Genomic DNA, 27566 nt, shown 5'->3' on the forward strand with positions numbered 1-27566 from the left:
CCTCTTCTTCCTCCTCTTCATCCACCAGCAGCCAATCTGCCCCTCCACACTCATCACTCTGCTCACCCCCCTCCCCATCCTCATCCCTCTTCTCCTGCTCTCCTCCCCCCCTCCTCCCCCTTCTGCTCCAGTTCCTATCCCTCAACTCACCTTTTAACCCCTACCCTGCCCCTAATCCTAAACCTAAGGCCTCCCTTCCCTGCCTAATCCTAATCTCGCCCTAAACCCAACCTCACCCCAAGCCCTAAACCCAACCCCACTCTCCCTCCTGCCTCATCACCCCCTGACCCTCTCCCTCACCTCCCCCTTCCTCCCCCCCCCCTTTCCCCACTCCCCACCTGGCCCAAATACAAACCTCCCACTAACCCCCCTTCTAAACTGACTCCTCACCCCTCTTCCTTCCCTACTTCTCTTCTACTTCCTGGCCTCTGTGCGCCGGGGGGGAGGGCTGTGGCGGGGGGCCTGGGGGTGCTTCTCGGCCCCTTCCGCACTCTTGGGAACCGGTTGCGGATTGAGGTCCATCCGCTCCCTCGGACCGTGCTCGACCGTCTGGGGGCCGATGGGACTGGGTTCTTGACCTGGCCCTCCGTCTCTCCTTCCTCCCCTCCCTCCGTGCCACCCTCCCCACAGAGAGTAGATACCCCGTTAATCAGACACCTACCTCCCCCTCCCATCTCATTTCCATCTCTTCACCTCCCTCTCCACCCTCCATACAGATACACAGCAATGTCGCTCTCCCCTGCAGTAACACTATCTCCTCTTCTTCACCTCCAGTTCTACACAACAACCAGCAGAGGGAGCCAGAGCTGTTTGCTGTGGAGCCCCTGGAAAGCATACTGAGCCCTGAGGTGGATGTAAACATAACATCAGTGATGATCAAAGGCCCACTGAGAGTCAGTTTGACTTCAAGCCTAACATCTGAGACATCCACCTCCCACTCCACAGGGGTCTCTGCAGCGGCACCTGGCTCCCCCACAAGCCCAGAACCTCACACACATCCCAGAACCTTTAAGAAACTGCAGGTATGGTCGTTGGAGTTGCTGAAGAGGACCCTTATTGTCGGGGACTCCAATCTCTCCCGCATCCCCCCCTTTACAGACCCCCACCTTCAGATAGATAGCTTTCCGGGTGCTAAATTCCATCACATAACTTCGATTCTCAGTAAACTTCCCCCATGTCACAACACCTCACAAGTTATAATATCAGTAGGACTCAATAATGGACTCTGACACTGCACTCTCATCTTCTATTAAACAACTGCACGCCATGTGGAAACAGAGTACTCTCTGCTTTCCAAACGCCACCATTTACATCCCCATCATAAACTTTTCCAACAGTCTGACCACCCCAGCAGACTGCACTCACCACACTCAACAACACCATAGCTTCCAAATACAACTTCATACCGGAAATAAACCCACTACTCTTCCATGTCACTTCACGTGACAACATCCACTGGACCCTGCAGACGGCCGAGATGTTACTCAGGTACTGGAAGCAGCATTTAAACTATTGAACGGGGATCATAATTGCATCACAACTCCCCACCGCTCAAATATAACCAACCTCTCTGCCGTTTTCTCCCCCACGACCGCACAGCTGGAGCTACTGGAAAAAGGTTTATCATTCATTCCAACACCCAAACTCCCCACCCGACCGGAGATCAGGGCGGACCTCCACGCCTTCCACAGGCGGATTAAGATCATGGACCACTTCCTGGGGAGCCAGGGGCGGGAGCCTGTTCTGTTCACCGGACCGTCCACGGCAACATCAACACCTGAAATAACACAACTAATTAATAAAAATCTACTAGCACTCACACATTGGCGCCCCCTTCCACACAGCACACACAACATTAGCCAGGAACAATTACAAATTATTAAAACATTAGGTAACATAGTCATCAACCTGCAGATAAGGGGGGCCAAATAGTCATACAAGATAGGGACAATTATATATTGGAAGCACATAGGCAGTTAAATGACAACACATACTACAGATCACTGATGCACCCACTTCAATTGGAAACACAAACACTAGTTAGGGACATTACAGCAACACTTTACACTTGGTGTTATATTTGATCAGGATTTATCCTTTAACGCCCACATAAAATCAATTTCAAGGACCGCCTACTTCCATCTACGTAACATTGCAAAAATCAGGCATATCTTGCCTCAAAACGATGCAGAGAAACTAGTCCATGCATTTGTTACTTCTAGGCTGGATTATTGTAACTCTTTATCAGGGAGTACCAAGAAGTCAATGAAGTCGCTTCAGCTGATTCAAAATGCTGCGGCTCGTGTACTAACCAGAGTTAGGAAAAGGGACCACATTACTCCTGTTCTGGCTGCCTTACACTGGCTCCCTATAGAACACAGGATAGAATTTAAAATGCTTCTTCTCGCCTACAAAGCCCTTAATGGGCAGGCGCCATCTTACCTTAAAGAACTCATTATACCCTACTGGCCTACTAGGGCATTGCGTTCCAAGAATGCAGGGTTGTTGGTTGTTGCTAGAATCTCTAAAAGTACAATGGGAGCCAGAGCCTTTTCTTATCAAGCTCCACATTTGTGGAATCAGCTTCCAGTTTGTGTTCGGGCGGCAGACACCCTATCCGTTTTTAAGAGTGCGCTTAAGACCTTCCTTTTTGATAAAGCTTGTAGTTAGGGCTGATTAGATTCAGCCCCTAGTTTTGCTGATATAGGCTTAGTTTGTCGGGGGACATCTTACTTCTTCCTTCTCTCTGTCTATACCTGTGTACTCTCATGTTCCGATTAACCCAGCTTCCCCAAATGTCTTTCTTTTTGGTGTCTATATACGCTGGGATCCGGAGTCATGGATGATCCTGCAGTCCTGTGTCCTGGATCGCGAGTGCTGGATCATGTCGTGGCTGTGGTCCTGGATCATAGGTCCTGGATGGATATCCTCGTGGATTCATCTTCCTATTATACACACATGCATTTCCAAACATTTGGACTACCTATGTTGCAAATGTATTATCTTTTCAATTTACACACGGCATCTATTGCACGTCTGTCCGTCCTGGGAGAGGGATCCCTCCTCTGTTGCTCTCCCTGAGGTTTCTCCCATTTTTCCCTTTAAACTGGGTTTCTTTGGAAGTTTTTCCTTGTACGATGTGAGGGTCTAAGGACAGAGGGTGTCGTATTGTCATACTGATATTCTGTACACACTGTGAAGACCACTGAGACAAATGTAACATTTGTGATATTGGGCTATATAAATAAACATTGATTGATTGATTGATTGATACACTAACAAAATCATAAACAAAAACAATATCTGGATGGTCCCTCTGTGGTACCGGTCGGCCGCCCCATCATCAGCGACTGCGGTTCAGAATCATACAACATAACAGAATACATCGATCATTTTATTAATCCCCTATCAAAACTCCACCCCAGTTATCTCAGAGACACCTATGATTTTGTCAACAAAATATAAAACCTCACAGTACCCAGCCACACTCTCATTTTCTCCATAGACATAGTATCACTTTATACCAACATTGAAACCCCACTTGGCCTCACCGCAATTCAGCACTCCTTCAATAAAAACCCAGACCCATCCAGACCCGACAGCCAAATTATTCAGTTGCTCCACCTCACACTCACCCGCAATGATTTATGTTTAACAATAACCACTACCTCCAGCTGTGCGGTTGTGCGATGGGCCGGAAATATGCGCCAGCCTACGCGGATATTTACCTGGCCCATTGGGGGAGGAAACGGTTTTCACTAAACTCCCCCTCAAACCCTTCTGTACTTCCGGTACTTGGATGACATCTTTGGCCCAACAAGTCCTCCAACTCATACGACCAAATGGGTCGATTGTTTAAGAACCTTATTACGACCAAATATGTCGTTTGTTCAAGCGCTTAATACGACCTATAATTACGTTTGAAAATTGTCGGCCTCTAGTGCTCCCGTTCAATGCAAACGTTACAGAGGGTTGTTTATTCACAAATAACCCTCTCTGTAAAATCCTAAATTGTAGGATAGTTTGGCCATTAAAACGCTTTATGATTAGATTTCTAGCGAGAAGTATATATTGTACTTTTAGAATCCACGTCCAGTCGATATGTACGATCTATAGTTTGATAGATATTACGAAGATGATTTGAGGTTTCGTCAGGACAACGTGTATATGCGGCAAGCTTCCATGTAAAGTTAAGGGTTGAAAACAGTATTTCCGGTCTGGCCGTTTTCATAATAAAACCAATGATCAAATGATTTAACAGTGATATCTGCACTACACATCCACTAAAAAACATCAGTTTATCCTAGTTAATTATACGACATTAATTGGTTTAAATTCTGTTCAATGCTTTTGTGTTTTTCCCATAGGTTTTTCTCTTTCGATTCTGAGAGACACCTTTCTGTTTTCAGAGGTTTTGATAGGCTAAAATCACGCCGCAATGCACGTCGGGATATGGTGTTTATGTGATATGAAATCGGAAAACATTCAAAAAATAATAATAAAACTTTATTCCGAGTGCTCTTGCTTTTCTCTTTGAAAGTCATCACATAACGGCATTGCAATACACGGTTCGGCTGCATTAAATATTACAGATCTGCCGTAGATATGTATTTATAGAGCCTTTTGACAAACTGGAAGAGATGCCGCCAAAACTGAATACGTGACGTGGACCATACATATATCAACAATTAAACAACATCTTCCATTTCTTTTCACACAATACGTCTCCTTGCAGTATCAACACTAATTCGGCTGACTTTTATATTTGATCCAATTAGTAGATAGGCTGTGTTTACACCATAAAGGTGCACAGCTGATATAAAGGGACTTTTTTGTAGTTTTTAAAGATATTACTGATTTTCTGAACTACCTTTCCAACTCCTCATGCAGTTGACTGTTACAGGTCTATACAAGTTCATGGTACAATGCATAAGCTTCACATCGAGAGACTGAAACTGTATTTTCCTTTAACGTTCTGTTTTAATTTCCCAATAAAGTGTATAGTCATATTATGTACGATATTATTATGTTGTATTAACTAGACCACTGGTCTAAACCGCACCTCCTAGTGGTTAAAGCACGTTATTGAATTTAGTTGTAGAATAAGTTATATTTGATGAAAACATTTAAATATTAAGAGTAGCCTACATACAAAATAGGGGTCAATGATAGAAATATAGAATGGAAAATATCAAGAAGATACTGTAGTGATCTCTACAATAAAACAGTTTAGTGCAGGACGTCCAAAGATATTAACAGGAGGATGTGCAAAACAGACAAACTGATAAGGCTGAATTTTACTTAGGTGTAACTAAAGTCTGATTTAAGGGTTGTTTATATTTCACATCATTAATCAGAATCTGCAAAGTAACACAAATAAATGTAGTAGAGTAAAAATACCAGGTTAACCTCTGAATTGTAGTGGAGTAGAACAAAGTAGTACATGCTGCTGTAACAAAAACATTTCCCAACTTGGGATCAATAAAGTATATCTTATCTTATCTTAAGATGATCGATGGCTACTGCCATATTTGCAAATTTGCCTCTAAACCTTGACAAGTGCATGTTTCCGGCTTATCAATGAACAACAGGAGGGGTAGACATAAAACCATCTGTTAAATAAAGCTCTTCTGACCTTAGGTGTCATGTGGGTATATTATTTCACCATTTATTAATTATATGTTTTACAATTGATAACACCACTGTGTTTCGTATCCCCTAAACCTCCAGGGTGTACACGTTTAATACTGCCAACTTCTAATTGTGGGAAATACGAAAACGTCTTATAAAGAGACGTGCCATATATTGCGAAACACACAATAGCCAGCATGTGTAGTTCTGGGGGGGGGGGGGAAGCTGGAGCCGGGGGCTGGACCCGTCCAATTCCAGTTTTGGAAAGTCTGCCGTGGTTCCATTCCATTTCAAAGAGCTGTTTGACAGCGTAACCTTGTCGCACTGCCACTCCAACATCCAATCACAGGGCTTGATGACTAATCACGGGGTTTGTAAAGCAAGGCGGATGTTGTAGTCCCAAACGATAGCTGGGGATTCTGGGTAGTGTAGTGTCTTCGGAAACTGTAGTGTCTAAACTCCTAAAAAACTATTTGTTTCTCTGACTCGAAGGTTAAAAACACAAAAGCATTGTACACCATTTAAACCAATCAATATTGTGTAATTAACAAGGATAAACTGATGTTTTTTAGTGGATGAGTAATGCAGATATCACTGTGTAATCATTTGACAGTGAGGGGAATATATCTGGTTTTATTATGAAAACTTCGAGACCGGAAATACTGTTTTCACCCACGCTAACTTTACATGGAAGCTGCCGCATATACACGTTCTCCTGGCGAGACCTCAAATCATCTTCGTAATATCTATCAAACTATAGATCCTACACTTCCACTGGACGTGGATTCTAAAAGTACAATATACACTTCTCGCTAGAAATCTAATCAAAAAGCATTTTAATGGCCAAACTGTTCTACAATTTAGGATTTCCAGAGAGGGTTATTTGTAAATAAACGGGAGCATGTTGTTTCTTACACGACCACTAGAGGTGCTACACTTTAAATGGATCGTAATCTAAGGTGCTTAAACAATCGACCTATTTGGTCGTTTTTTGTAGGAGGACAGGCTGCTTTGGCCTCTGGCATCACACAGAACAGGACTTCCTCACCTTCTCAGACATCCTCAACACACATCACCCTAAATAAAACTCAAACATCAGTTAAATTACACACACTGTGGAGTTCCTCGACACTGGGGTGTTTTTCCGCAGCTCCAGCGACCACAGCAAGGACACTTTCCACCAGGGTTTTTCTTTCGCCACGCACTCCTCCATAAACCAGCTATCACCCTGGGCACACGTACAGAGCCTGATTAAGTCCCAGCTGGTCCGCTTCCACAGGATATGCACCCTCACGGAGAATGTGGAGGAGGCCACCAGAATCCTCTTTAGTGCGCTGAGACCCCAGGGGCTATTCGAGGCGCTTCCTTAGAAGCATTAAGGCGGAGGTCAGCCGCACCTTCATGGAGAAATACAGAGACATCTCCGCCCGGCCGTCCGGCCCTGCCCTGGTCCCCCTCATCACAACCTATTCAGGGAGCCTGTCCAGCCTTTTAGGCAAACTAAAGGCCAATTTTGAGGGGGCCAGGGGGGACTGTGACACGCTGCGGCCGTGCCCGCTGATCTCTGCCCACCGACGCAACAAAAATCTCCAGGACCTCCTGGTCCACACAAAATTAAATAAAGCATCAAAACTAGGGAGGCGCCCTCGGGTCTCTGAGGGTTTGGTTTCGTACGCCTCCCCCCACGTTTTCAATCCCTTCTCTCGAGAGGGGAGCAATGTACGGCAGGCCTTGACACCTAACACAAAAAACGCTATTTATGCAATTAGGTGCAAGGCCTGCCAGAGACTCTATGTGGGGGAAACGCGCAATGAGATCAGCCTCAGAATTAAACAACCACAATATAGAATTAGAGACGGGGACGGCCGAGCGTTTTATACAACCATTTTAAAACTCCATGGCCTCCAGAGTGTACAGTCAATGGGCCTGGAGAGCAGAGGTGGATCCATCGCCTGGGCACCATTGACCCGGGCGGGACTAAATGAAAAATATAATTGATGGGTCCGCCTCCCACCACTTTAAACATGTTTTTAACCTGCGTGATCTCCTCTCCCCCGGGGTCTCTCCCCTGCAGATAGGTGATTTTGGTTCCCTTCTCTGCGGGTGTGTCAGCCTGTTTTAATCCACCCTCCACATTTTAGCACTTATATTTATTTATTTATTAATTATTTATAGATCCTCCTCATCTGGACTTTTTTTTATTGGTGTGCTACATTTTTATGGCATGTTTTCAGCACTATCTTATTATCTTAATGGTGTTCATATTATGTTTGTATTACTTCTTACATGTTTTATCATTTTAAATGTATTTATGTGTATGTTTTATCTGAAAATGATCAAAGCACATGAGGAGGGACGCTTTTATTTGTTTATTTATATTTATTTTAAATTATTTTATTACCTGGAGGCGCGGAAACCACCCCGCAGGGAGGAACTCTTCACCTACCTGCCACCCTTTTAAATAAAAAACGGCTACCCTTTGGAATCTTTTAAACTTACCCGACCTCGATTTAATGGTTTCTGTTTTTCAGTGACATCCAGTTCATATATACGATTTTACTAACCCGGTGTGCCTTCCTTTATTTTATTATTATTAGTTAATTTTAACACTCCCTTTACTTTTTAAATTCATATTACTGGGGAGAATATTTTAATTATTTATATTTGTATCATTGCACTTGTGTTTTAACTGCCACTTAAACTACTATGCACGGCTTTTTACTAATAGAACTGGAATCACTATTAAATTGGCCATTTTAGATCCCCCTATCATTTAGGGTGTTTTATGGATTCCATGGGACAAGCTCCGCACACGCACACACACGTAGATACATCGATACACGCACGCACGCACGCACGCACGCACGCACGCACGCACGCACGCACACACACACAACACACACACACACACACACACACACACACACACACACACACACACACACACACACACACACACACACACACACACACACACACACACACACACACACACCACACACACACACACACCCTCCAGATCCTGGGACGGGGAGATCTGCTTTTTAAGCCTTACTGTACTCTGCCGCCGTTCCGTGGTCCGGCTCCACTCTGCACTTTTTAACCATTCATCTGAAACGGTCTTGTCCTCACGGAGCTATTATGATGCTTTTTAAAAGGGTTTTTATAAGGTTTATGTTTATGTCCGGAGCCCTGCGCTCTTCCCCAACCTAACCCTTTTTCATGGTCTCACATTGCGTTGGATTTTGTGACAGGATTACCAACATCGGCAGGTAATACCACCATACTCACTGTGGTTGATCGTTTTTCTAAAATGGCACACTTTGTCGCCATGCCCAAGTTACCTAATGCCAAAGAAACAGCAGAGGCCATGTTGTCCCATGTGTTCAGGATTCACGGTTTTCCCAGTGATGTCTTTTCAGACCGAGGCCCACAGTTCGTGTCACGTTTTTGGAAGGAGTTTTGTCGCCTAATCCAAGCCACTGTTAGTCTGACCTCCGGATACCACCCACAGTCAAATGGACAAGCGGAGAGGATGAATCAGGATTTGGAGACCTGTTTGAGATGTCTAGCGTCTGAGAAACCTACCACCTGGAGTAAGAATCTGATTTGGGTGGAGTATGCGCACAACACTTTACCCACATCAGCCACTGGTATCTCCCCGTTTCAATGTGTCCATGGGTACCAACCTCCATTGTTTCCGGAGCTCGAGAAGGAGGTCACCGAACCATCAGCCCATGCTCTGGTTCGCCGCTGCCGTCGGGTCTGGGCGGGAGTTCGCCATATGTTGCAGGGGAGTGCCGTTCGCATGAAGGTATTGGCCGACCGGAAACGAAGTCCAGCCCCCAAGTACCAGGCCGGACAACGAGTGTGGCTATCTACCAAGGATCTTCCTCTCCATGTCGCCTCCAGGACGCTGGCTCCTCGGTTTGTTGGTCCTTTTCCCATAGCCAAAGTGATTAACCCTGTTGCTGTCCGTTTATGTCTTCCAAAGTCCATCAAGGTCCACCCCACGTTTCATGTCAGCAAGTTGAAACCGGTCAAAGAGAGCAGACTGGTCCCCGCCTCCACGCCCCCTCCACCTCCCCGGATTGTCGACGGAGGTCAAGTGTACACTGTGGACAAAATACTGTCTGAAAGGTAGAGGGGCAGAGGTAGACAGTTCTTGGTCGACTGGGTAGGGTATGGATTAGAGGAGAGGTGTTGGATCCCAGGCAGCTTCATTGTGGACAAGACCCTTATATCTGACTTCGATAGAGAACAGTCTCAGGCTTCAGTGACGTCTGGAGCCGTCCGTAAGAGGGGGGGTACTGTAAGGTTTCAGCGTTAGAGTCTGTGAGCTTATTGTTTTGTGTTTATTATGGTGGCCTTGCAGTTTATTTTGATGTTGGCTCTGTCCTCTCGTTTCAGGTGTCATCACTTCCTGTCGTGGTTTGTCACTTGCCAGCTTGATTGTGATCTCCTGTCCTGGATTGTTTGCACCTGTGCCTCATTAACTGTTGTGTATATGTAGCCCTGTTCTCCTGTTGTCTTTTGTCGGTTCGTCTTGTCTCTATACCAAGTCCATGTCTGTACTCCCTCGTGTAAACATTGAGCATACTATTGAACTATTGAGTATCCTAGTAGATCCTAGAAACCTTTTTCTTTGTAAAGTCTTTTCGTACTATTAGTTGAACCTCGCAAACTTTTGAGTGTCCTAGTTGATCCTAAAACCTTTTTGTATATTAAAAGGTATTTTTTGAAATCAAGAAAGAATCGTGCATCTGAGTCTTTGTGAGTCCTTCGTGTCAGTCAATTGTGTTCATTTGTGAAGCCCTCTGAGACAAATATGATTTGTGATATTGGGCTATATAAATAAACTTGAATTTAATTACTTGTAGAATATTGTCATGTAGAATAAGGCATTAATAAGTGTTTTATAATGAGTAATAAAGAGCCAATATACTGCTAATATGCATGTTAATTAACAACTAGTTGATGGTGAATTTGTGTACCTTAAAAGTGTTCCTGAAGTTTATTTTTAGTGTCAGAAAACATTTAAACGTTATGGGTTATAGTTGTTTCTATACAATTTGTGATGTAGCTTTGTTTATGTTATTTGATATTTTGGTCTGTTTTGATTTGGCTGGTGTTGCAGAGGATTTCTGGTGCCTGTTAGGTTGTCCAGACAGAGTTTCATGACCAGCTGGCTGAGGATACATTTATCTGGATTTAGCTTGAAGCACATTATGTCTGCCTGATGGTATGGGGGTTATTGTAATTCATGCTTTTGTAAGAGGTGAAAGAGGTAGGATATATACTGTATTTGGTCAAATGTTGGTAATAATCCAATATGGTATTAAGTCAAATAATTGTGATCTTTGATAAATCTAAAGTATTTTATTCTTAGTATTACAAAACGTTTCCTCCAGATCTCAATTTTTTTTTACAGATACCACTGTAATTATTTAGGTTGTTTATAAATACAGTGTTATTAATAAGTTCAGTTATATGTAATGTTTGAGTGTAGGTAGGTCAGAACTTTTGATCATGTAATTTAAGATGCTGTCAAATTTCAACTTTCAGGAATTGGATGTTGTTCAATAGCTTTTCACTCCTTGCTCTGTCATTGAGATATCTTATTTGTTACTTGTACTAATTATGATATGATTATTGTACAATACTAGATGTTTTGATTTATTGTTCTTTGGAATATTGTTTTATAATTCAATAAGATAATAATTCGAAATACTGCTGTTTTAATAGTCCAATAGATTTTGCTCTTGTTTAGTTTTGATTACTAAACTTTTGCCAGAAATTGTCTGACGATTTATTTTAAAGACTTTGTTCCCAGTGTCTTGTTATTGTGTTTTAGTAATGGTTATTTGGGTCCCAATGTTTCTTATTTGATAAACTTATTTGAGTATTTCTTGTATTGTTGTAATCATTGTCAAACTATTGTTACTATCTAATTGAATCAGCTTATTGGTCAGTCTTGCAGAAACTCAGCTTTCAGTCAAAACAAAAAATCAAGTCTAGAATCATGATGCTAAAATATTCAGTGAGATTCATTTAAATTCACAAAACAAGCAATCAGACATTTACAGATTGGATTAATGTTTTTTATTGATGTTTTTCACTCTTTGCAGGAAGGAAAGTTTCAGTAAAATGTTACATTTTCAATGTTTGTACGCAACAAACCATCCAACTTAAAATGAAAAACAGGTGTTACTGTTGAACTCATTGTTATAAATATGGTTAACGAGTAAATTGTCCATACATGGAACATGTTTTGAACAGATGATAGTGTTTCATATGGACTTAGGACTCACTATGTGAGGGTTCCTCAATGCTTAAAGGGAAATGGAAGGTCAACCTCAAGCCTTCCTTCACTAACTTTTATGTACGCTTGAGCGTCCGCTGAAGCTTGCTGCAGGAAACCATTAACAGTGTTATTGAACTGGTCCACTACATGAACAAACATGTCGATAATGTACTCAACTGAGTGGTTGAGCTGCTCAATATTTAAGGCAGAGATGTGGTCAACAACATTCTTTAAGGCTGTGACAAAGTTGACATAAGAGACATTGATGTACATTAACACTGCATCTAAATAGTCAGACTTGACAGAGTCAACAAACTCCTGAGATTTCTCAACAATAGCCTTAAGGGTCTCACCAATCTTCTCTAGCATTGTGTCAACACTCTCCATATGTTTCACAAAGTCCACCAGTTCGGCAAAGATGGTCTTGAAAGTTGTTTTAACCTGATCCAGGATCTGGCCTCCAGTGATTACATCACCAACTGGCATGCGCATTTTCACACTGCTGATCTGCTCAACAAAGGCGTTAAAGGAGACCTCAATGTTTTCATAGATAATCTGGAAGGTAGAATCTAGCATAGCAGCAATGCTGCTGGTCAGCTTCTTGAGGACTTCAGGGAGGGTGGTCATCTCATCAGACCCAGGCAGTTTGAACTGGGTTTCCCTCAAGACCTTGACGACAGCATCAATAAATACCTGGACAGTCTTCTGGTACTGGACAATGATGTTCCTGAAGAAGATTGACAGCTGGCTCATTTGTGAGTCATAGTTGATTGCAGCTTCATAGGCCTCACTGATGCGGTTAACAACACAGTTCCTTATCTCTTCCATGTAGCTTGTGACCTGGTACTTGTCAGCAAACATAGTGAATGCAGAGATGATGGAAGGGATTCTGGTCTTGAGTTCAGAGAGTACGACTTTGGGTGCCTCCATGTTGTAGGCGATCTGCAGGTTCATCTTATCAGCGTCAATTGAGGATGATTTGATAACTAGGACTTCAACATCATCCTCCGGGGAAGACTGTTTAATGGAAGGAAATTACATATTTTAGCTATGTTTTAAATGTTGGCATTAATTTTCCATGTCAAAAAGGTAATGTTAATGATACTCACAGGATAACGACCATAGACTCTTGCAATCATCTGAGATGGGACTCTGCCATTGAACTGAATGCCCATGAACCCGGTTGAAGGGGTAGATACCGATGCACTGATGCCATCTTTGCCAGCAGCGTAACGAAGGTTAGCATCAGTGAATGTAGGACTTGTGATGTCCACGTTCAGGGTGTGGTGAGAGTTACTGAAAGATAGATAACGCATTTCAAATAAAAAGCCACCATTTATTATTGACCTGGTATCATGAAAACAATCAATCTGATTTATACACATTGGAAAGAAGAAGAAACAAACTGTAGACTGAATATTTACCTGTCATCAGCCTGGCGCTTTCTCCTAAAATGTGAAGACAATTAGTAAAATGCTTCAAACCTTGAATATCAGAAGTAGTTATTCCATATATGTTGTGAAACAAAGACAACATTTTACCTCAAGGCTTGGGTAATGGCATGATGTACATCAATTTTCATGTCAGCGTGTGTCAGGACAACTTTGCTGACCATGTTCAGAGCTTCATTTTCAAAGTTGACAGCAATAGAACCTAGTGAAATAAATATTTTGTTATTTGGAGCTCAACAATGTTTGCAACACAAAACAGATACAATTAATGAGGAATTTAAATCAACTCACCATCCATGTCATAGTCCAACAGCACAATGACAGAGGTGGCAGAGGACTTTAGGGTGACTGTGAAGACATGACCATCACCCTCTACTTCAGCTGCCACGTTTGTGGTGTACAGTGGGCTCACACATTTGCCATTGGTAGAGATCTTCTGCTTGGCGGCTGTCACCTCAGCAACAGTTTTCCCAAAGATGGTGAGGTCCCCCAGGGTGTTTGGCTGAGACATATCAATCTCAATATCAGCAATCAAGGAAGAACCTGGGGCAAGATCAATGGTAGCCTGGACCACATGCTTCCCATTGGTGCTAAAACTGAGCAAGTTTCCCTCGTTGTTGCCAGTATACTTCAGCACTGCATAGACACGACTCAGGGAGGCTTCAACAGCAAGATTCTCATTTACATCCATTGCAATGACTTTGTTGGTACCTTGGTTGAGCTTGGCATCAGCAATAATCTTGGAGGTGGAGCGTAAACCATCATTATTCAGATACAAATTGAAGTCATTATCCAAAACTCCCAAAAGGAGATAGTTCTCAAGCACTGTGCCATCCATGTTGGCCTTGTTTGTTGACTCCAGGGAAACCTCCAAAAAGCTTCCCTCCAGCTTCAGACTATGGTCTACCTCTGCCTTTCCAACAGCCTTGATCAGAGGGAGGTTGAAATCACCTTTCATCCTGAAGGTGGAGACAGCATTGGTTTTGGTGTCTGCAACCAAATGTTGGTTTGCCTCAAGGTTGAGTATTGGCAGGGTAATCTTTACAACAGTAGACACAGAGACAGCTGTTTCAGAAGTCTCAGTACTCATGCTGATGGTGCTGTCATGGGTGCCTTCAATGTGAGCATTTTCAAGGGACAGGGAATTGGCCAACTTGATTCCTCTCCTGGTAGTTAGACTGGTGGTTCCATCGAGTTTGGCTTTAAGACCCTCAAACACAGAGGCTGTGGTAGCTCCCAGACGGAACACAAGATCTTCTTCAGCATAAAGTCCAGCATTAACATTCAGATTTAAAATGGCAGACTTGACGGACAGCTCTGTGATCAGGTTACCAACAGAGGGAATCTGGATCAGACCCATCATATCAACAAGGGGGGCAGCCTCGCTTTTATGGTAAACAATCTTGGCATCCACATCCACAGTTTGCTCAGTTGTAGTCAAAATGTTGTTCAATCCAGTCTGCTCATACACATTCAGATCAGTGATTTCTGGTGTACGGAAGTCAACGAATGGCAGGTCAAACTCAGGAATGCTGATGGGGGATGCCAGGAAATCAAGATTGGCCTCACTTTCCATGGCAACAAAAATCCCAGCATCATGTGGATTATTGTCAACAGTGTAGTTGTAGGATATTTTGTACTGATTAAGACGAGCCAGAGCTACTGTGTTAATCTTTTGGCTTTTAGGTTTTAAGGTGGCTGAGTAATCATTCTGCAGATCTATCTTAGCAATCAGACTTTCAAAAATGTTGACCTTGGCATTTCCTTTGTTTTGGAAATCAAAGATGAGCTCAACAGGACGGACTACAATGTTGATTCCATTGGACAGGACTCCACTGATTTTTCCATACAGTTCTGTGTCATGGTTTGCTTTCAGCTCAGCCTTCAAATCATAAAGGTTTACATGTCCAGATGCCACCATCAGACTGTTCTTGATGATTGGTGCCTCTGCCTCATTGCGGACATTAAACTTGAAGTAGGAAAGGGTGCCAGATTCAGCAGTAATTTGCTGTTTCATTTTTAAGATGGTAGAGTCTGTGTCACCGGAGAAAGTTAGAGTGACAGTGCTGGGATTGATTGTCAATTGCAAGTTGCTCTTGTGGGTGCCCTCATCAGCATTGATTTTACCAGTTCCTGAATTGTCCACTGTTAGAGTGAGGGTGTAGCCATCTTGGCGGGCAACTGCTTTCTGGGTGACTGTTGCTTCACTCCTGACCATGACAATTGGGAGGTCCACAACATGATTGTAAGTTGTATCGAGAGATGCAGACATTCCTTCTTCCATAGCAATAAAGGCTGTGTTCATAAAGTCAGCAGTGTAAGGTGTAGTGATAACCTTAATTGTGGTTTTGCCCTGGGCCTGGGCTGATTGGCCATAGAGAGTTACAGATGCCTGATGTTCAACTCCAAGATTAACATGGCTGAACTTAAGTGTCTCTGCAAGGACAACACGACTCATTTTTGGGAATGCCAAACGAGCAGTGGAGTCTAGTTTGTAATTAAGAATTTCAAAACTTGGAGATGTGGCAAGGGAAGTAAGGAATCCAGTGAATTGAGGTGTCATTTCACTCTCAGTGGAGTTCTGGAACTCAGCAGAAGTCTTGACGGTGTAGATGGGAGTTTGGAATTTGATCTCACCATAGAGTTTACCGAAGCATGGGACCATAATCTGAGTTGGAATGGTTGGCAATGTGATCTCAGGAACCTGGAGAGACTTAACAAGCTTTTCTACAGGAACCTGTGGAATGGTAGGGAATGATATCTCAGGAAGGCTGATTTCTGGGAAGGACATCTCAGGCATGGAAGGAAGGTAGTTCATGGTCAGGTCTCCAAAGAAAGCATCCACATCAATCATTTTGATCTCAAAGTGTCCAATGAATTCAATAAGTTCAATGATTCTCTGCTTGATGTCCTCAAAGGAAATAGTGGTTGCTTGTACGGTATAAAGTCCCAAGATAGTGAATTCCGGGATGTCAAGCTGTGTTGGGATTTCAAACTGTCCAAGTTTATCCATGCTGAGCATTACAGAGGGCACAACAAGATCAGTGAGAGGAAGGGTGAAGGTTGGAATATTCAACTCAGCTTTCTTAAGTTCAACAATAAGGCCCTCAACGATCTGCTGAATCTCATTAATGATTTTTTGTTCAGGTGCCATGTTCTTAATCATCTCAACCATACTGGTTAACACCTCAGTGACCTTGGTGATGGCCCTAGTGTAGTATTTGCTCACAAAGTCCAGATAAGTGGTAATCGCAGCATTGACATTCAGATTTGTAATTTCTTCTTTAATGAACTCAGCCAAGGGATTAACGATGTCCAGCACAAACTTATCAATTACCTCTTTAACGGATGTAATCATTTCTGCAACTTTGATCTCTCTCAGGCTTTCCATAAATCCTCTGAATGATGAAAGAACAAGGTTGACAAAGTCTCTTGTTGCTTCAAGTTTCTGGGGGATTTCAAGAGCCCCGATCAGCTCATTGATGTAAACAGTATACTCAGCAATAACTTGATTGGCATGATCGACAAAGTCATTATACTCCAATGACCTGAGCTTTTGCACAATAGTTTCAATATGCATATTCAGCTGCTGAATGATATCCTCAACCTGAGTTGTTTTCAAGTAGTTGATGGCATCCTGGAAGACTTGCACAAGTTTGGCAGGAATGTCTGCGTCCTTCACCTTGTTGACTACAGCACTGATTGTTTCCTCAATTTTCAACTGATGGATGAACTCAACAGCCTTTTCCAAGACTGCCTGGACCTTTTTGTCAACCTCAAACTTTACAATCAGCTCCCTCATCTTGGCATAGAAATGGTTGATCTTTCCTAGGATGTCAAGATCCTGAATAATTTCCTTAACGGAAAATACAATTTCATTGAAAATCTCAGTAGGGATCCGACTCACAAGTGCATCAATGTAAGCATTGAATTCGATTGATGAAATGTAATCCTTCAGCTCAACAACACATTGTTGCATATCAAAGGTCTCAATCATTTGTTTCACATCACTCATGATTGTCTGTAGTTTAGCCTTGACTTCATATTTGGAATCCAAATCCTGCAGGAATGAGATGCTACTGCCCGTGAGTTTTTCCAAGTCGATCTGCTGGATCAGCTTCCTCATGGTATCAATCACATGCAAAACCATTGCCTGTATGTCATACTCCTCATTAATGGCGTGCAGCTGTTCCTGGATCTTCTGGATGAGGGTCTCGGGCAGATTGCCACTAACAATAATGTCTTTCAACATACCAGCAAAGTGGTGGATGTAAACTGACAGATCAGCCAGAAGATTCTCAACAGTAACCTTCAGGTTTGTCAAAGAGGCTTCCACGTCCTCCATGGAGATGACATATTCTTGGGTTAAATCATCAAAATACTGCTTCATCTGAGTGACTTTGCCTTCTACATTTAGTTGAGAAACAAAGTCACTTACATACTGGGGAAGAGCCTCAAGTTTAGCCTTTATCTCCTCATTGTTGATGAAGCCTTGCAGTGCCTCTGCCACACGCACAACAACAACCTTGACACTTTCCAAGAATGCAGGGAGAGTTTCAATGAAAGGAAACAGAATTATTTGACATTCTGTGATCTTGTCATACTTGAGGAAGGAAGAGATGGTGAATTCCTGGTTCTCTGTGGACTCTGCATTGAACAGGTTTGAAAGGAAAGTGCCAGAAACTTCAATTCCAGTTCTCTCAGCAGTGTTGTAAACACTCATGTCCTGGTTAAAAGCGTGTTCATTCAATTTAGACTTCATTCTAAAACTGGTCTTCTGCTCTTGGGGTGACAGAACGGTATCCATCTTGTTGTCTAATGTGGTCTCAAGAGCAAAACCGTTATCTAGCTGCTGGTTTACTGATGCTCTGCATTCATGAGAGCTAGCAAAAGCCAGGGGTTGTGCTTTAAGGAGGAACTTGCCATAGAGCTGGGCACTATGCTTTCCATACATGGTCATGTCTCCATCAGCATTGAAGATTGCATCAAGATTGAAATCAAAAGGAACAATGCTGCAACGGATGGTGTGATCAAAGCGGAATGGCTGTGAGTTGAAGCGAGCATCGTTGGTAATCCTTGCAGCAAGACCGATAACCTCAAGCTCGGTGTTGTGGCTCATGTGAGTTCCAAAAAGATTTCCAATGGTGCTGCACTTTGCATTAGCTGTCATATCAGCATAGTTGACCTGATAGGTGTGCTTGATCTCTTCCTCACCATAGACGGCTTTCAGGTTTCCAGTCAGATCCATCTTGTAAAGCTCTGCCTGCAGCTGGGCCTCATTAATGAAGTTGGCAGCCAGAACGTTCAGGTTGTTATGAACATTTGCAGAGGCAGTGTATGGTTTCAGGTTGATGGTGATATCATGAGTGTAAGATGCATACTCACTGGCAGTAGCTTCAGCCTTTGAGTTGAAGTCAAGGCTAGAAAGAGTAATGGTCAAAGTGTTGGCATTATCAACCTTGATGTCACGTATGGCAGCCTTGTTGGCGATGGATAGAGTAGCCGTTGAAGCATCAAGCCCAGCATTGAAGGTGTTTTCCAGGGACAGGGGGCTCTGGAGGGTATTTGTTCCACTTGTGGTCAAACCATCCTTGTTCATTTTAAGAGTAGCCTTATGGGTAGCCTCATTCTCAAGGAGCTTTATGGTGGCATCGCTATTCACAGCCAGACCATTGACATCAAGGGAGGCAGTCAGCAGGGAGTAAACACGGTTTTCAGTGTGGTCACCATTTGTCTCCATTCTCATTACAACTTCATCAGCACCAGCAGAGGCTTCAGCTTGGTTGTGGATCTTCATGCCAAGAACAACAGCATTTGCATCACATTTCAGTGACAGCTTGCTGTCTTTGAAGGAAAGCTCAGCAACATGGGTCAAGTGGTCTTCAAAGGCATTGGTGTTAGACACAACTGAGAGTTCACCATTGGCAAGCGTTACTGCAATTGTATTCTGGGCCTTGACAAGTGTGGAGTCAAGCTGAACCGTAGAATCGATCTTTGCTTCATGCCTGAATGGGAAGATGGCAAATGACTGGGTTGAAATGGTCTTGCCATACATTGGTCCAGCAGTGAAGTCTCCCTTAAAGTCGCTATGGGCAGAGATTTCTTCAGCGTTCATTTCTGTTGTGCCATCGTGGCCTAGGATGAAATGAACACCAAGTGGGCTTTTGGCTTCAATCTTGCTGCTTGATTTCAGGTTAAGTTTGTCTGTGAAGGTTGCTTCTTCAGTGATAACAACAGTGGCTTCAAGGAATTTATGAGCCAAAGAGCTTTCCAAATGGGCCTTGATGGAATCAGTAGTGGCCAACACTCCAGAGCCTAAATAAAACACAAAAGGAAAAATTATGATTTAAAGATGAATAGCTATTGATTATTTCATTAGGGAACATTACAACTAAAATCTAGAACTTTTTTCTTTGTATACATCATTGGAAGTTGAAGACCAACTGAACACTCCTCAAGCAAGAGTAAACAGCACTTAATTTCGAGTTAATGATAGCCATATATCAAATAAAAAATCATGAATGACATTCACTTTTAATTACCTGTCATCGTAAATGAGAGGATGTCAACTGGGGAGGTTCCTCTCACATCAAACTTAGCAGAGTAGCTTGGTGTATCAACAATATCTTTGCCTGCAGCCATTGAGGCCTCCATTTCATATAGGTTGCTTTTCATCAAAGTTGAAATCTCAGCTTTGCCAAAAAGAGGAATGGACAGAGTAAGGCTCTCAGGAACAACAAGCTCTGGGATGGGAATTTCCATGGAGACAATCTCGAGTCCAAACTGGGGTAGTGACACGCTCGGTGTGGTCAAGGCTGGTGGGAAGTGAAGTTCTTCTGTTGACTTTCCTCCAAGAGGGAGAGGGATAGCAATGCTGAAGTGCTCATTGTTGAAGTGGTAGACAGCCTTTCCCTCGCTGTTGTAAAAAAAACATAAAGTGCATAAATGTTTTGGGAAAAAACGATAATTTAAACATTTACCTTGTAGTTTTTCACACTTACGTCTTGAGGAACAGTGTCTCTGGCAGGGAAATCTCAGGCATATCAGGCACTCTGAAGTCCTTAATGTAATGGAATGCATCACCATGCTTTTCCATGTAGTTGTTTGTTTCCTAAAAAAGTGACAATCAGTGTTTGATTCATGACCAACCATTTAACAAATAACAATGTAAATAAGTGTTAAATCCGAGATTCATACCTCTGCAAATTTATTGAAGATCTGACGGACTTTCATTTCAGTCTGCCCCACCTGTATGTCAAGAAGTTGGTTGCCATACATATCTACCATATCAGCAATTGGCAAGCTGGTTGTCTCAGTGTTCACATCGGACTTGAACTCAACCTCAAACTTGCTGGCATCTGTAAAAATAGAGAACAATATATTACATCCAGAGAAATTAGGAAATATTTCTCTAATCCTAACATTTGAATCATTCTGGGAGTAAAAGTATGCTAGCAAACAAACCAACACTTTGTTCACGTTTACCAACAATTCTGACACTGTCATATGTAGCTACATTTAGGATGCGAAACTGGTTTATATGCTACTGTCTAAGAAGTAAATCACTTTTAACATGTCTTATGTCATAGTCTGAAAAAAGGGCCCTTTGAAAGTAACATTACCATATTTCATTGCGATTTTCTGCTCAGATGTGGCAGCCATAACCTTGATTTCACTTTTAAGTTCCAACTCCAATTCCTCATCACGTTTCATGTTAGCTGTGAAAGTGGCATCAGCATTGATTGAGGGGACAAGAAGTTGGACTTGCAGCATAGCCTCCTTCATCTCTTTCAAACTGAAAGAAAGGACAGAGTTAGCTTAATCTCAAGGATGAGGGTGAAATATATGTTATTTTATGAGCATTTATGTTGTTTTTCTTACTTGGCACGGCCAACCAGAGAGAGCTGAGGGATGTGCTTGTTTATGAGGTCAAGAGAAATGGAGTGAGTTCCTTTGCCCTTGGTGTTTCCATCGACAACACCCAGCCTGAGTCCAGCCTCCACATCGTAGTCTGGGATCTGGATGTCAGCTGTGATGACATTCTTTCTCCTGTTATATTTCATGATCGCTCTGGCTTCAGTGGGCTCTGCACCTGATGTTTAAAAACCAAAAGGTTAATATATCTTAACTGCACTTAATGTGGGCTTTTTCAAATTGAGCTATTGATAAGCCCTAAAGATCCTTCAATATTTGCCCCTACCTTCAGCCCTCAGAACAAACTTCACAGAGTCAACCTTCTGCCGTCCCTCTTCTCCCTCTCTCAACAGCTCGTAGGCAATGGTGGCTGTGTACTCAGTGACTTCACCAGTGGGGTGGAGCTCCACAGCAAATCTGTTTAGATAATTCAGTTAATTAATCAATATTGTTAGGTAACTTAAACAAAAGAGAATTATGTGCCGGTGGTTTAGAAAGTCTTGCTTACTTGCTGTCTCCTGTGATGGGGAAGAAGGGGGCTGTCTCGTGAGAGAAAGCATCGGTGTACTGAAGATCAGTGCAGTATTTCATTCCAGCAAAGAAGGGAGAGCACTCGCTAACATCAACCTTGTCCATCACCATAGGGGGGATGGTCTTCACCTCTGATCCAGTCACTGCCACCAAGGTGTTTCTATATGTTAAGGGTAGATAAGTTAGAATAAAACTTAGAAAACAATAAATTGAAGATTGAAGATCCCTCTCATTATTCTAATAAAGCCATTATTACAGACACACAAAAAAAAAAAGAGTTGCACTTAAGCTACAAATACAGCTGTTTTCCATCTTGTTAAATAATATTGTCCACTTTAAAATGTTGTAATACAGGTATACATATTGTTGCTGCTTTCCAAGCAGAGTCGCAAGGCATTTTTTTTTCCTGTTTCTTACGTAATTTTGATGAGCTTTGTAGGACGTGTTGGAGCAGGGATGGTCAGCTTCACATTGTCACTTTCCATGGAGATCTTTGCACTAAGCCCACTTTCGTGGAAAATGTTGGTATGCATCTCTAAACCAGAGTTGATATATTCAGGGATGTGGGAGCCAATCTCTGATACAAACTCAATGCCGGCGGAGGGCATAAAGGTCACTTCGCTCTGTGTGGGCAAATAGGAGAAAGGAGAAGACCTTTGGTGATCAGGTTTATCATAAAAATATATACTTGTTTCATTATAACACATTTATGAATAATTACCATGTCACGGGCAATCTGAAGACCACCCTTGATGCCAGGCGTGAAAGTTCCAGACAATGTAATCCTCAGGGGCACACCAGTGGCAGTCGGCAGGAAGAATTCATTATCCATGAAGATGTAGTGGGCAAAGATTGTGTTGTCAGCCTTGGTCATCAGTGCCTTCATGATCTGTGGCAAATACAAATACACATTAGACATTTTAACAATTTACAAGGAACAAGGAATGAAAGCATTGTTTCTACTATGCTCTTTAAAGAAATGTCCTTACATCAGTTGGGAACATTTTGAACATGCTGTCAACCATCATGGCAGCAGAGTAGGCCAGCTCCTCCATTTCATTGGTCTTCAGATATCCCAGCTCATTACCCAACAGCCTCAGGTAAACCATCGCCTCGGGAGACTGTGCTGTCTTCATTTCCTTTACGAGTTTGTTGAGGTTGCGTCCAATCTCCCTCACCAGGTTATGTGATGCCTAAACAGAAAAGTCCATACTATATTACTTAATTCATTGCAGTTGGTATAAATCCAAAGAAATGATCACTAATAACATCATTTATACTTTTGATACAAAAACAATTTTTCTAAATACCTGTCTCTTCTTCCTGTCCTTCTTCAGAGCAGGGAGCATGTTCTGCAAGATCTCATTGACTCTGAGTGGCATGTTCTCAGAGACAAAGTACATTGTCTCCAGGGCAGTGTCGGGGAAGAATCCATTCTTTCCAAACAGGGCTTCCACAGTTGGCTCAAATCCATTGCCCTCCATACCAACCTGTTAGGGTGAAGAACATTATGACATGACACACTTACAGACCTCAGAATATTGTGTTCCTAGTTTATGGAAAAACACAGCCCAAAAGGTTTACCTCCATCATGTCGATGTCATAGCCGAATGCCTTCAGAGTCATTTCAAGCATGACCTCCTTGGGCAAGTAGCTGCTACCCTCAAAGAACATGTTTCCTTCCACAGATCCAATCTTGTAGTTGCGAGAGAACTTGGTGGGGTCCATAGGTGCCCCGACCTCATTGCCCTGAAGTGCATCAAGGATCTTCTGTCTCAGTCTGAAGGACAGAAAACAAATATTACAGTTACATATCTGATAAGGATAACATGGGGAAATGTACTAACCATGTTGTACAACAACAAATGTGTGACATTTGAATATAAATCTGAAACTGCTTTTCACTTACTCTTGGGTTGCTGGCTCAGTTGAGGACAAAATGTTGGTAATGTGGGAGATCACAAAGCTCTTGACTTGTTGGTCCTGCTCAATGGGCAGGGCATCAGCCAGCTGGGCCAGTTCAGTGGGCTGGGGGTCTTTCATCAGTACCAGATATGCAGCAACACGCTTTTGCATTGGGCTTGCACTGTCCAAAAGCACTTGCATGAGAATCTCTCTGCCCTGTAAAAGATAGACATCAATATAATTAGTAAAAGGTAGAAATAATTATTTAGACGTTTTGTCAAACCTTTGAATGAATTTGACTTGCCTCCTCTGGGACGGGGGTCAGTCTGAAGGCCTGAATGGCAGCCTGCTGCACAGCCAGGGAAGCAGCAGGTTGGTTCACACACTGGATCACAGCAGATCTGAGTGCAGGACCAGCAGCTCCCATAGCTGCTGCCATGTTTCCAATAACCTGGAATCAAAGGACATATTAGTTTTGTGCTCATTGGTGTTTTATGTTATTTTACTTTTGATCCGTAGCAAATGTTACGCACTCTCAATGTCATGAAAGTGTTGTCCTTGTCACCAGAACAGTCACCCAACTGGGAACCCATGAACTCAGCAACAGCGAAAATCTCAGGGATCAGTTTGCCTTCAGCTTTGTAAAACCTGGTCAGAAACAAAATACATAATATTATAATTCAATAATTCAAATAATTCAAAGCTAATAATCAAAAGAGGGAAAATGTTTGCTGAAACATTATTCAGTGATTGAATATAAAATAAAGGGGGGTTAACTTCACTCACCTCTTTACAACATTGCTCAGGGCGTACATGATGGGCTTGCTGGGCTTGTATTTGGCCATCTCGAGCATGTCATTGATCAGGAGGGCAGAGGGATTGGACACCAGTCCCATAGCAAAAACACCGGCATCAACCTCGAGTGAGGAAGTGTCAAAGGTCCTGAAGATCTGCATGATGGCACTGCTGCACTCAGGGGTTCCACACTGGGCCAAAACCTGGTAGGTCAGGGCACTGGACACTTCAAGAGCCTCTGGAATGGCGGGACTCAGGGTCTCGGTCTTCATTCCACGGACCATACTGACAAGCACGTGGAAGAGGTGGGCCCTCTTTTCACCTTCAGTCTCGGGCAGAGAGGCCAGTTCTCTCAGGAGGTTCAGACCTGCATCTTTATCCTGGATAGCACTCTTGTCCTCAACAGCGTCCATGTGAAGACCCTTCACAATACCACCTGTGAAACAATACCAACATAGTTATAATGTGACCGTTAGCTTCTTTGAAAGCTTTTCTGAATCAATCAAATGTATTTTGAAAGAATACACATTAAACAAAGGACTTACTGTGGTCAAAGACTCTTTCATTGCTAGGAGAGACCTGAACCAGAGTCAGTTCTTGCTTTCCAACGTTGGTAATTCCATGTTCTCCACTGGTGAAAGAAAAACATGCTTAACAATACTGTTGACCTCTTGTACAAGACATATCAGTGTGTCACTTATATGACAAAACACTTTTAAGAGTCTGGTATGAGGTTACACTTACTTGTGAGAGAAGGGAATGAGGATGTGGTTTTCAATGCATGAGCCAGAGGTCATGTGTTTGTCCGCATTGTCAAACTTGTAGTTGCAGGCCTGTGAGCTTCTGACCAGCTGGGCAAGAGGATAGTGCTGAAAAAAAGATCATATTAATGCAGTGAATTAATCAAAGTTAAGTTGAATAGTATCCTCCCACATACCACCTCAATTAAATATACTTAATTCATGAATTTAATTGATTATCTGAAAGGTTCATGTTGCTACCTCAGCTAATTGGATATCTTACCATGCCAGAGATAAGTGCCAGTGGGCTGGTGTGGTCTCTCAGTGGGACAAATTTGTCACATCTGGACAGGTCCCTGTTGAGGCTGATGTCAGTTGCGATGTCCTCTCTTGCGTTGACTGTGGATTGGGTCTTGCACTTGCCATGGATGGTGGGCTGAAATAGATGATTAGAGACAAAAAATGTGAATGTACTACATGCAGTTTTATTTAATCCTAAATACAAACATGATATATTTTGAAGGTGCTCCTAAAATATGCAGATTTCAAAGCATTCTCTAATGAATGTACCATGTTCTTGTTCTTGTCTTCTTCTAGCAGAGGCACAGCCAGGGCAGAAATGATTCCCCTCTTGATGTTCAGGATGGTTGTTGTCTCACCTTCCTCGGGGTACAGTTTGACATCGTGAACTCCCTCAACCACAACCTTCAGAGGATATCTGCAGAAAATGTGTGAGACTTTCACTATTAAGTCTTATAGCAAATGTGGTTCATTTCATTAGGTATTAATATGCCACTGGATTCACTGGAGACGTTTATATGTAACTCACCTCTCCATTTCAGCCGCAAAGGCATCAGAGCTGGCTGCAGGAGCGAACACAGGGTTGCCCTCTGTGTCCATATCGACCACCTCACTCAGGCTACAGCCAGTGGTGCGGACGATGAAACTACAAGTCTGAGGTACTTCAATCGAAACCTGTTTTAAAAGATCATTTTAGCCTCTATATATAGTGTATACAGAAAATGATCTACATTAAATAGACCTAAGATAAATGATGATGAAATGTAGCTGCTAAAGCACTGTATCATGTACCTTGCAAGTTGCTTTGGGTCCATTCCTGAGATGTGAAGCACCATTGATAGCGTTCAAGGACTCTGCTTCGTAAATGTATTCATACTTGTGGGAGGTTTTGTACCTTTGGTTTACTGAGTAAAAAGTAATTATTTCATTATTACATTTCAGTACTTTCCAGTCAGAAAGCAGTTTGCCTTAGCAAATCAGCCATAGTTTTAAAAAGTCTTGCATGGATAAGACATTATCAAGGGTTTTAATCCCCAAAAATATCTATATGCATGTGCTAGCATCAAAGTTCAGTTTACTGCTGACGATGTATAGTCAGACAGCTGCAGTGCAATTGGCATTTACATTATGTTCAGGTTGTGTAATTAAAATATGAAAATAAATTAAACTTACTCAGGCAGTTTTCCTGTTCCTCTTGGGCATCTGTAAAAAGAACAAGATGAACATTTGATAAAATGTTTGTTTCCTCCTTGAAGAAAACATCTTCAGAGTTTCCACTTAGGTTGGTTAGCTTTTAAACTATTACATGCATAGTATCCCCCATTCAAAACAACACAAAGTTATTTAAAAATACTTACAAGACAAAGTAATTGTGATTAGTAGAAGGAAAAGACAGAGCTTTGAGTTCTCCATCATGGGCTCTCTGCAACTCTCCTTTAGACTCCTTGGGTGAGTACTCAGACGAGACTAAAGGCTCAACTTCCTCATCTGCCTTTTGTACCAAAGCTGTTCCGTATTGGGGGGCATGTTGTAATGATTTACAGTACTGTTGAAGCTCCAAAGTCCACTCTATACGTATGTGTGGAGGGACAAAGGCAACTAGTTCCATAAGGCTTTCCAATAAAATAATGAATACTCTTAAGGTACATTATCAGATTGTAAAACAACATTCATATATCAGGTTATTGCTCTTAGGTTAAATGTAAATGTGAAGAGGTGAGTTTTTCTAATTCTTCACAGTGTTATAAAAGTCTCATTACAGTGAATGCTAAAGATATACCTTTGTATATGTTTATTTCAAAACTGAAACTGCATCAGCAGAATTCAATTGACTATGAAGTTCATCTTTTTGAGACACTCAATATCATAATGTTGAGGCTTCTATTAATCATTTGTAAAAACCCAATCTTTGTGATTAACAGACAATATAAAAGTTTAACATTGCATAATCCTAAAGTAAACATACTTATTCTAAAACATCACCCAGAAACTGTG

General features: G+C 42.3%; 1 protein-coding gene and 1 long non-coding RNA gene across 2 annotated transcripts in view; both read right to left on the bottom strand.

The window, feature by feature from the left end:
• The window catches only part of LOC139433155 (uncharacterized), a 130016-nt gene that overhangs the window by 97228 nt on the left and 5222 nt on the right, over window positions 1-27566 (bottom strand). The window lies entirely within an intron of this gene.
• On the bottom strand, window positions 11719-27038 carry LOC117439854 (apolipoprotein B-100-like). The gene is made up of 29 exons (XM_034075962.2): window positions 26930-27038; window positions 26745-26774; window positions 26364-26476; window positions 26101-26246; window positions 25842-25989; window positions 25555-25707; window positions 25276-25400; window positions 25077-25162; window positions 24523-24967; window positions 24270-24384; window positions 24041-24187; window positions 23741-23952; window positions 23416-23611; window positions 23142-23321; window positions 22821-23024; window positions 22553-22720; window positions 22249-22454; window positions 21809-21991; window positions 21587-21717; window positions 21268-21478; window positions 21009-21181; window positions 20584-20744; window positions 20388-20497; window positions 19929-20302; window positions 13678-19701; window positions 13477-13588; window positions 13360-13383; window positions 13045-13231; window positions 11719-12952 (listed from the first exon to the last, which is right to left on the bottom strand). Exons 1-29 carry the CDS (start codon window positions 26985-26987, stop codon window positions 11957-11959), a joined length of 11418 nt encoding a protein of 3805 aa, XP_033931853.1. The 5' UTR covers window positions 26988-27038; the 3' UTR covers window positions 11719-11956.

This window comes from Pseudochaenichthys georgianus, chromosome 24, assembly GCF_902827115.2.
Source record: "Pseudochaenichthys georgianus chromosome 24, fPseGeo1.2, whole genome shotgun sequence".
Classification (NCBI taxonomy): domain Eukaryota; kingdom Metazoa; phylum Chordata; class Actinopteri; order Perciformes; family Channichthyidae; genus Pseudochaenichthys; species Pseudochaenichthys georgianus.

Coding starts and splice junctions, on each gene's coding strand:
- LOC117439854 (XM_034075962.2), bottom strand. CDS start 26,987: ATGATGGAGAACTCAAAGCTCTGTCTTTTCCTTCTACTAATCACAATT. Junction 23,322..23,415: donor ATGACATCGACATGATGGAG/GTAAACCTTTTG, acceptor TCACCCTAACAG/GTTGGTATGGAGGGCAATGG. Junction 13,384..13,476: donor GCCATTACCCAAGCCTTGAG/GTAAAATGTTGT, acceptor TTCACATTTTAG/GAGAAAGCGCCAGGCTGATG.